Source organism: Sus scrofa, chromosome 1 (genome assembly GCF_054392235.1).
Source record: "Sus scrofa isolate SSC_HxYL_T2T_F1_AM1 chromosome 1, Sscrofa_HxYL_maternal_Yorkshire_Landrace_v2.0, whole genome shotgun sequence".
NCBI classification, from domain to species: domain Eukaryota; kingdom Metazoa; phylum Chordata; class Mammalia; order Artiodactyla; family Suidae; genus Sus; species Sus scrofa.
The window spans coordinates 56,401,118-56,410,771 of record NC_139383.1 but is presented as its reverse complement, the minus strand read 5'-3'; the positions used below and the strand labels follow the sequence as shown (position 1 = coordinate 56,410,771).

General features: G+C 36.8%; 1 protein-coding gene across 25 annotated transcripts in view; it reads right to left on the bottom strand.

Annotated features, from left to right (window-relative positions):
• Positions 1–532: 532 nt before the first annotated feature.
• The window catches only part of SPACA1 (sperm acrosome associated 1), a 302,933-nt gene continuing 293,811 nt past the window's right edge, over positions 533–9,654 (bottom strand). For all 25 annotated transcript variants that reach the window (XM_084967606.1, XM_084966901.1, XM_084966793.1 and 22 more), the window contains 5 exon segments: positions 9,107–9,208; positions 8,282–8,388; positions 6,820–6,955; positions 1,402–1,522; positions 533–769 (listed from right to left, as the gene is read on the bottom strand). In XM_084967606.1, the coding sequence (XP_084823732.1) occupies positions 613–769; positions 1,402–1,522; positions 6,820–6,955; positions 8,282–8,388; positions 9,107–9,208 (623 nt within the window). In that variant the 3' untranslated portion in view covers positions 533–612.

Below are 9,654 nucleotides of genomic sequence, written 5' to 3'. Positions count from 1 at the left end.
AATTCATGTAATTTATTCAGTCATCTCCAAGTTTCTCTCTAGATCTTCCTTAAATATTTCCTATACATGATCATAATTAAAATACTTAATACATATAAAATGCTTTGAGTAATGCTTGGCACATAGTAGCTATCGACTAAATGTTGGTTATTATTATTATTTCATGTCTTAAAAGTGATGCTTTGTATGCCATGCAGAGATTCTCAAGTATGGTTTTCTTTAAGTAAATTCAACCCAGTGCTCCCAGTGAGGAGAAAGTCTAATATGCAAGGCATCTTCTATATTTTATCTTTGTCTTGTTTGGGAGTACAAACAAGTGTATATCACATTAGAAGTGATCAAAAATGTGTTTAAAATATCTGCATGTGTACTGCTGGGTAAAAGCTACCGAGGAATTACCTGATATTGTAAAATTAAGAACAAATTAAAAATTTTTGATAACTCCATCACAAAGATGCACTGATTAAAACAGCCCCTTCTCATATTGCATTACCTTCAGACTATAATAAACACTTGCAGTATTGTTAAAGTATTTTGCTATATGGTTTATTTTTATAATAATGAATCTGATACGCTCTAATCTCCTTTGGTTTGTTATACATCACCCATACATCATTCATTCCATTCACTTAAAGCATCGTCTTCATGTCCAGGTATTTCTGTTGGTGACTGGTCAAGAGAAGTTGAATCTTTGTACTTCATTGAACTCAGCTCAGATTGTATCTCAGTTGTTGAAGCTTTTGATGCCCAGAAATCTTTGACTGTCGCCCTGGAAGAAGAAATTTTTTAAAATCTTTTATGAGATGAAAACTAAATAGATTTATATTTAGTTCTTTCCAAATAGAAGTGCCTCCTAAATCACAATTATTTTTAGCATGTGATGCATCCACTTCATTGTGATGACAGATGAGTCCTTAGCTGTACAAGAGATTATACTCACATAGGGATTAGAAATATTCTCATCTAAATTAATTAGTAGGTTATAATGACCAAGTTTTAAAGTTGTGAAAACCACAACTCGACAACACAAATATTCATTTAATAAACTCTTTTATTTAGCAACTACTATGTGAAACTGTAAAAACTGCACTTAAAAGCTTTCTCCTGGCTGGGGACCAAGTCACGAGACAGGGTAGCTTGAACTAGGATAGTCCCGGGAGGGCTGAAGACAGTTTCAGGACGCTGGTGAGAAGCACCATGGACAGAGCTTTGGATTCCTTGGACAAGGGAGGGGCAGACGAGGAGGAGGAGGAGGAGGAGGAGGAGGAGGAGGAGGAGGAGGAGGAGGAGGTGGTGGAGGAGGTGGAGGAGGGGGAGGGGGAGGGGGAGGAGGAGGAGGAGGAGGATGGATGGATGGATGGCTAATCAAGGATGACAACTCAGTTTCAATCCTTCACCTACCAGTTTACAATTATGAAGATCAGTACAAAGATCACGAATATACAGATAATAACTCCTATGGTCAGCACAAAAACTAGGACTGCATCAGTGTCTGGTCGGCTTGATCTTTTCATCTGCAATTCTAGAGAAAAAAACACATACCTGATGATTCTCACTACTGGAAAAAAAGGAAATGGATATCTAAATGGAAACTTTATATCTGGAAAAAAAAACTCTAGAAAAACACAGAAAGCATTAGTGGAAAGAAAGTCATTAATGAATTTGCTCTGCATGTTAGAAATGTCCTTTCAAACATGCAGAAAAGTTGAAAGAATTTGACAACAAACATCCATCTTTTTTTAGGGCTGCACCAGTGGCACATGGAGATTCCCAGGCCAGGGGTCAAATCAGAGCTACAGCAAGGCCAGATCTGAGCCATGTCTGCAACTTACACCACAGATCAAGGCAACGCGGGTCTTAACCTATTGGGCAAGGCCAGGGATTGAATCTATTTTTAGTTTTTCGAGAAACCTCCATACTGTTTTCCATAGTGGTTGTACCAATGTACATGCCCACCAACAATGTAAAAGGGTTCCCTTTTCTCCACACCCTCTCCAGCATGTATTATTTGTAGACTTTTTGATGATGGCCATTCTGGCTGGTATAAGGTGGTACCTCATAGTACTTTTGATTTGTATTTCTCTAATAATTAGGGATGTTGAGCATGTTTTTATGTGTTTTTTGGCAATCCATATGTCTTCTTTGGAGAAATGTCTACTTAGATCTTCTGCCCATTTTTTGTTGGATTGTTTGTTTTTTGATATTGAGCTGCTGGAGGTGTTTGCATATTTTGGAGATTAATCCCTTGTCAGTTGCTTCAATTACAAATATTTTCTCCCATTCCATAGGTTGTCTTTTCACTTTGATGATGGTCTACTTTGCTGTGCAGAAGCTTTTTAGTTTGACTTAGACCCATTTGTTTATATTTGCTTTTGTTTCCTTCTCTTTGGAGTCAGGTCTACAAAAATATTGCTAAGAGCTATACCAATAAAATTACTGCCTATGTTTTTCTCTAGGAATTTTATGGGTTTAGGTCTTACATTCAAGGCTTTAATCCATTTTGAGTTAATTTTTGGGTATGGTGTACAACAGTAACTTCCTTTCACTCTTTGGCATGTGGCTGTCCAATATTCTCAAGACCATTTTTTTGAAGACGAAACTTTTAATTTTGATGAAGTCTAATTCCAATAATTCCTTTTATGGTGATTTTTTTTCATGTTTAAGAAGAGACCCTTGCCTACTCCTGAGTCATACAGATACTCTCCTATATCTCCTTTCTAAAGTTTAATGGTTTTAGCTTTCATATTTTGGGCTATAATACATCTCTAATTTTTGTATATGCAGTAAGGCAGGGGCTGAAGCTCAGTCTTCTTCACACAAATATCCAAACACCACTTTTAAATTAGCACTCTCTCCCATATCTTTCTGTTTTTCCTACAAATAAGGCTATTAAGGAGATGAAACCAGTCTATCATATACATCATTACATTGATACATTGTAAACTGATAAAAGTTCAATTTATATCAAGTTATTAGTTACTTGTGGCTCTTCTTGGTCCCTAAACCATAGACTCATAAAAGTTCACGTGAGGAAGGACCATTTAAAAGATCATCTGTATCCATGTATTTTAATATTTTAATTTTGGTAAGTACCACTCTAACAAATAATTCTCCTATAAGGGCAATCTCAACTGCTTATTCATCTGGATTTTCTTCCTATTCTTTACATACCATGGAGTATAATTTTCCATTTTCCTTAGTAATTCTTGAGCTATAAACTCAATTTAGTGAACTCATTAAATAATTCCAAATATGATGAAGTTATACATCATATTTATACTCCAGCATTGTTACATTTTAAAAACCTTTTTGTTTATTTATTTGTTTGGTTTTTTAATAGCAACAGTTTTCCAATGTCAGACTCTTATTTTTTTATTTTATTTTATTTTATTTTTTGTCTTTTTGTCTTTTTAGGATCACACCTGAGGCATGTGGAGGTTCCCAGGCTAGAGGTCTAATCAGAGCAGTAGCTGGCAACCTACGCCACAGCCACAGCAATGCTGGATCCGAGCCGTGTCTTTGACCTACACCACAGCTCATGGCAATGCTGGATCCTTAACCCACTGAGCGAGGCCAGGGATCAAACCTGCAACCTCATGGTTCCTAGTCGGATTTGTTTCCGCTGCGCCACGACAGGAGCTCCAAAAATCTTTTTATTTTTGGTAACTTTATATTTTTAGAAGCAGTGAGTTTTTTAAGCTCAAATTAAGGAAAAAAAAAAACCACCTTTTGGGGTAAAACTTGATAAGAAGTAATGCAAAATTTCTTTCCATTTACCCATTACCCTGCAATAGTAGCCAAAAGAAGGTAGAGAATAAGAGGTGTAAAGATTATAGTACATTTCAATGGTAGGTAGTCTTCTTGCAAGGGTCTCTTAGATTACTTTACATCTAATAAAAAATAATTTGCATTTCTACTGAAATTTTCTTATGAAAAACAGTCTGAATTTCAATGCTGCAACTTTTTAGAAAATCTAAGCTTGCAGTAATATTAGTTTTCTAAGGCCACCATAACAAAGTACCACTAAGTGGGTGATTTTAAAACATCAGAAATATATTGTCTCACAGTTCTGGAGGATAAACATCTGAATACAAGGTATCGATAAGGCCATGCTCTCTCAAATGGCTCTGGGGAGAGAGCCTTCCTCTCCTCTTCCAGCTTCTGGTAGTCCAGATGTTTCTTGGCTTGTGACAGCATCACTCCAGTCTCTGTCCAATCTGCCTTCACATGGCTGTCTTCTCCCCGTGTGTAAGTGTTCACATACATTCTCCTCTCTCTGCATCACTGTGACAAGTTTCCTTCTTATAAGAACATCAATCATACTGGATTAAAGGTTCACTTTCCTCTGGTATGTATGACCTTGTCTTACCTGAACTAATTACATCTGCAACAACTCTGTTTCCAAACAAGGTGGACACATTTTGAGGTTCTAGGAGCTAGGACTTGAAAGTATCTTTTTTTTACGGGGACATAATTCAATCAAAACAATGCCTGACTATGAAAGACAACTATTGTGGAAATGAGAAATCTGTTATATGAGGGAATAGATGGTACATTTTCATTAATTAAGCCACATTCACCCTAAAATATTTCAACTTTTTTTTAAGCCAGTACCATATTGTGTGAACATTTATAGCCAAAATATCTGTTTCATGTCTAAACAGCCAAAAGGGTCTGTCACAGTGGTATACCCAATCATCCTTCTTAAAAGAAACTAACAGATACCAAAGTTTTCTGAAAACATTTTGTCATTTAACCAGTGCATATGCTGATATGGCAGAGTCAGTCCACCAGCCCTGGAGAGCTAGCTACAAGAAAGGTCAACTTTGCTTCATTTGCTGATATTGGGATCTGTGCTCCAGCCCTTAACTTACACACTATCAAATGCATGTTGCCTTCTAATCAGAGGAAGAGCTAAGCACTGAGCAGTTCTAACATGGACCAAGCTGAGAAGTGGGGACAAAAACTGAGAATGGCCCCTGAAACTTATAATATCATGAACTATGACTCATTGGGATATTTTTTAGTTGATGATCTTTGGTCCTTTTTTGCCTTTTATAGCACTTTATAGAAATTATCCTTTTAAAAACTCTTGACATTCCAACATAGGAGTAAGGTTATTAACTTTTCTCATAAAGATTCTTTTTAAAGACACTGAACAAGGAGTTCCCTGCTGGTCTAGTGGTTGGAATTTTGTACTTTTACCACTGTGGCCCAGGTTCAATCCTTAATCTGGGAACTGAGATCCCATATCAAGCTGCTTCATGCCATAGCCAAAAAATAAAAATAAAAATAAAAACACTGAACAATAAAGTTACAATTAGTTTACTTTTTAAAAATAAGTCCCCAAACACCCTTGTTTCCAGTTCAGTAAAGGGTGTTATGTTTCATGGTATTTCCAGACTGCAGCTTGGGGTTGAGAAATAGCTTCAAGAAATCCATGAACTATCTTAAAATTGGAGGTAACTTTTGGCATGTTTGTGTATGTGAGTATTTTTCTGGGAAAAGCTTCCTAAGCCTTGAATGGATTCTCAAAAGAATTTGTTGCCAAACCCCTCACACAACAACACAGATTACAACAATATAAATGGTTAAGAGCGACTCAACAAAAAGAAATTATTATTTGAATATAGAAAACATCATAGTTTTGGAGTTCCCGTCGTGGCGCAGTGGTTAACGAATCCGACTAGGAACCATGAGGTTGCAGGTTCGGTCCCTGCCCTTGCTCAGTGGGTTAACGATCCGGCATTGCCGTGAGCTGTGGTGTAGGCTGCAGACGTGGCTCGGATCCCGCGTTGCTGTGGCTCTGGTGTAGGCCGGTGGCTACAGCTCCGATTGGACCCCTAGCCTGGGAACCTCCATATGCCGCGGCAGCGGCCCAAGAAATAGCAACAACAACAACAACAACAACAACAAAAAGACAAAAGACAAAAAAAAAAAAAAAAAAAAAAAAAAAAGAAAGAAAACATCATCGTTTAAACTGAAAAGACATGCACAAGAATCCTTTGGCAAGGGAAGCACAGTTTCTAACATGTAAATTTATGTTCAGGTCAAGATTTGCCTTTTGTGACATATACTAAGGACTGTACTACTGTTTTATAAAAAAAATTTCAAGGAGTTTCTGCCGTGCAACAGTGGGTTAAGAATCTGACTACAGCAGCTCAGGTTGCTGCAGAGGTACAGGTTCAGTCCCAGCCCAGTATAGTGGGTTAAAGGATCCCGTGTTGCCACAGCTGTAGCATCGGTCACAGTTATGGCTCGGATTCTGTCCCTGGCCCAGGGAACTTCCATGTGCCATGAGTGGGGCCATAAAAAAAATTCTTCGGATGAATAATTTTTAGAAGATATGCTTTGACATAATGTTTCTTAATTTTACTTTACTGTTATCAAGATCTTTGTTAATCATCCATAAGAATTCTATGTATCCATTTTCTGCGACAGAAGTAAAGGTAAGAATATAATTAAAGTTAAAGGACTATTCTTTTGAGATACTTCAGGGATATACCAATTTTTCCAAAGTCAGGGACATCTGATTCTACTTTGTGGGAAAAAAAAAAAAAAAAGAATGAAGTAGTATCACGTTGTAGAAAGATCTAAATGGCATAAAACTAATGGTTTTCAAAATGTGATCTCTGGACCAACAGCACTTAGGAACTTGTTAGAAATAGAAATTTTTGTGTCAACCCCACTCAAGATCTACAGAATCAGAAACTATGGGGGGTCAGGCTGGTGACTGGTGGTTTAACAAGCCCTCCAGGTGATTTTGATATTCTTTAAAGTTTGAGATTTAAGCAAACCAAAACATTGCTGGGTACTTACCAGCTGTTGTATAGACTGTGAATTTAACAGTTGCTACTATTTCATTATTGTCCAATGTTTCACACTGGAAAGCCATGGGGTGAGTTTCCCTTTGAACCTCCAGGATTGCTGAATCATTTGCAAGTATAACGGCTTGCTATTTTAAAAGAAAAAAAAAAAAGATATCAACATTCTTCATGTAAGCTTAAGATCAGGAAACATTTATTTCTAAAACAAAACAAGAGTCACTTTCAGTCCAGGACAGTAATTAATTATGCACATGGGTTTTAAAGTCAGAAAATACAGATAACAAGGACCACCTTCCTGCCTATGTAAAGCAGAATCAGTTAGTCTCTGTATCTCAGCTAAAGCTGGTCCTCTTTGGATTCTTTGTCAGTGGGTTCGACTAATCATGGACTTACAATATTCAGAAAAAAAAATCCAGAAAGTTCATTCCAAAAAGCAAAACTTGAATTGGTTGTATGGTGCTATGTACATAGCATTTACTCTGTATTTACAACTATTTATATAGTATTTACATTGTACTAGGTACTCAAAGGATATAGGAGGATATAAGTATGTTATATGCAAATACTATATATTTTATATAAGGGACTTGAGCATCCCCAATTTTGATATCTGGAGAGGTCCTGAATTAATCTCCTGAGGATACTGAGCAATGACTGTACTTATCTGTAAAATGAGTATAATGATAGGAATTACCTCATAGACTGTTACATGGGTAAAAGAAACTAGCACTTGGTGTGTGTCTGGCACTTAATAAACACTCAATTAATGTTAGCTGCTGTTATCATTATACACCTCCTATATATACAAATGAAAATCTTGCTTCAAAATAGAACACTTTATACAAAACAGATGTTTTTAGGTTCCGATAATAGCTGGCCCTAAGACATATGTAAAGCCTTAACTACACTAAATAATGAAAATTTTAAATTCCAATAGTAATAAAGTTGTATGACTTTAAGTTCATTTTTACAAATTACACCCCCCACTTTTACGGCTGCATATGGAAGTTCTGGGGCCGGGGGTTGAATTGGCATATGGAAGTTCTGGGGCCGGGGGTTGAATTGAAGGTGGCATATGGAAGTTCTGGGGCCGGGGGTTGAATTGAAGGTGCAACTGCGGCTTACATGACACCACAGCAATACCAGATCCAAGCCACATCTGCAACCTATGCCACAGCTTATAGCAATGCTGGATCCTTAACCCACTGAGCCAGACCAGGGATCAAACCCGCATCCTCAGAGAGATAGTATTTACATTGTACTAGGTATTCAAAGGATATAGGAGGATATAAGTATGTTATATGCAAATACTATATATATTTACAACCTGCTAAGCCACAACAGGAACTCTGAAAACTGCTTTTTTAAAGAGAAGGTTTTCTGAACACCATCAAGGACTAGGAGACAAATCTTATCACTCAGTAGAAAGCAGCAAATTACATATCATTACTCACTTGGTTTGGCCTTAGAAGTCTCCAAACATATTTGAAACGGTTTACAGGAGATGTATGAACACATGACAGTCTAACACTTTCGAGATTTTCTGAAATTGGTTTACCCCCTGGAAAAAAGAAAAATTAAATACACATATACTGAATGGGCACTGTAAATTGCTTTATACACAATACTACTTTTTAAAGTCACCTCCAATTTTAAAATCAGTTATATGCTAGAAGTTATCAAATGTATTACTGAAAGTTTGACTATAGAGGAGCAGAGAGGCATCATGGACACAAAAATAAAGTCACCAAAAGAAGCAGGTAGGAAACACCAGAGCTGTCTGTTCCTTCAGCAGAATAAAGTATGGAGAAGAGATATTAGTGATCTACTAAACTTTGAGATCGAGTAGCAGCTTTCAATTTACTTGTTAGGGACACCCCCCACCCCACCTTACCCATGCTTAGACCTAACGAAATCTCTGACTAGAGCATGGCTCTCCAAGTTCTCAGTGTAAGGTTTACCAATCTACTGATAAACTATCACAACCAAAATGCCAAAAGCATTTAACTAAAGGACAGCCTCAATCACAAACCTTGAGAGCAACAAAGTTCCAGGTATTAGACAGAATATATGTTAAATCTAGACATCACTGAAAAAGGTTAAGGCAAACACAGAAAGAGCTATAACTGCCTAGAGAAGTGAAATTTTAAGTTTTCTTATGATCTCCTTTTGCTATATCATTTGGTCATCTTCTTCCACTCATGGCAACCTGAGGTTAAGGATATTTTCCCAGAATGGACTCTTCCCCCAGTCTCCCTCCAGTGCAACATCCAACTCACAGCCACAATCTACTGGTCCACGGCATTCTTCTACTCGTACGATACACTTGGATTCACCACCAGGGCATCCATTGGTTAATAAGACTTCTCTGATACCAACACCTTTGGTAAAAGAAATAGGCAAGAGTTAAGAAAAACAAATTCCAGAATTTCTTTACTCTTCCACCTAGGTCTTTTTTGAGACTTTCCTCCTAATTTCAGAAATTAAATTCCTAAATTCAGGGTGATAACATTTAGGTTTTTTTTTTAGGTCCCTCATTTTGAATTGTTTCATAAGACAGCATTTTCCAAAGTGAGTTACATGAAACACTAGTTTCTCTGGTTGTTACCATAGAAAAAGGATTTTATCATTATATATACTTGGAAATTATACATTAAATAAAATGAAAGGAAGCTCTTTCCTCAGAATTTTAGGGGAACTTTTAATATGCTAGTAAATTAATGTGATATTATGTGTAAATATTCATTGATCTAAGATGTAAAATTTTTCATTTTAACATATCTGAAAACAGAATGCACCTTAGAATTGACAGCATGTCAAGACTGGC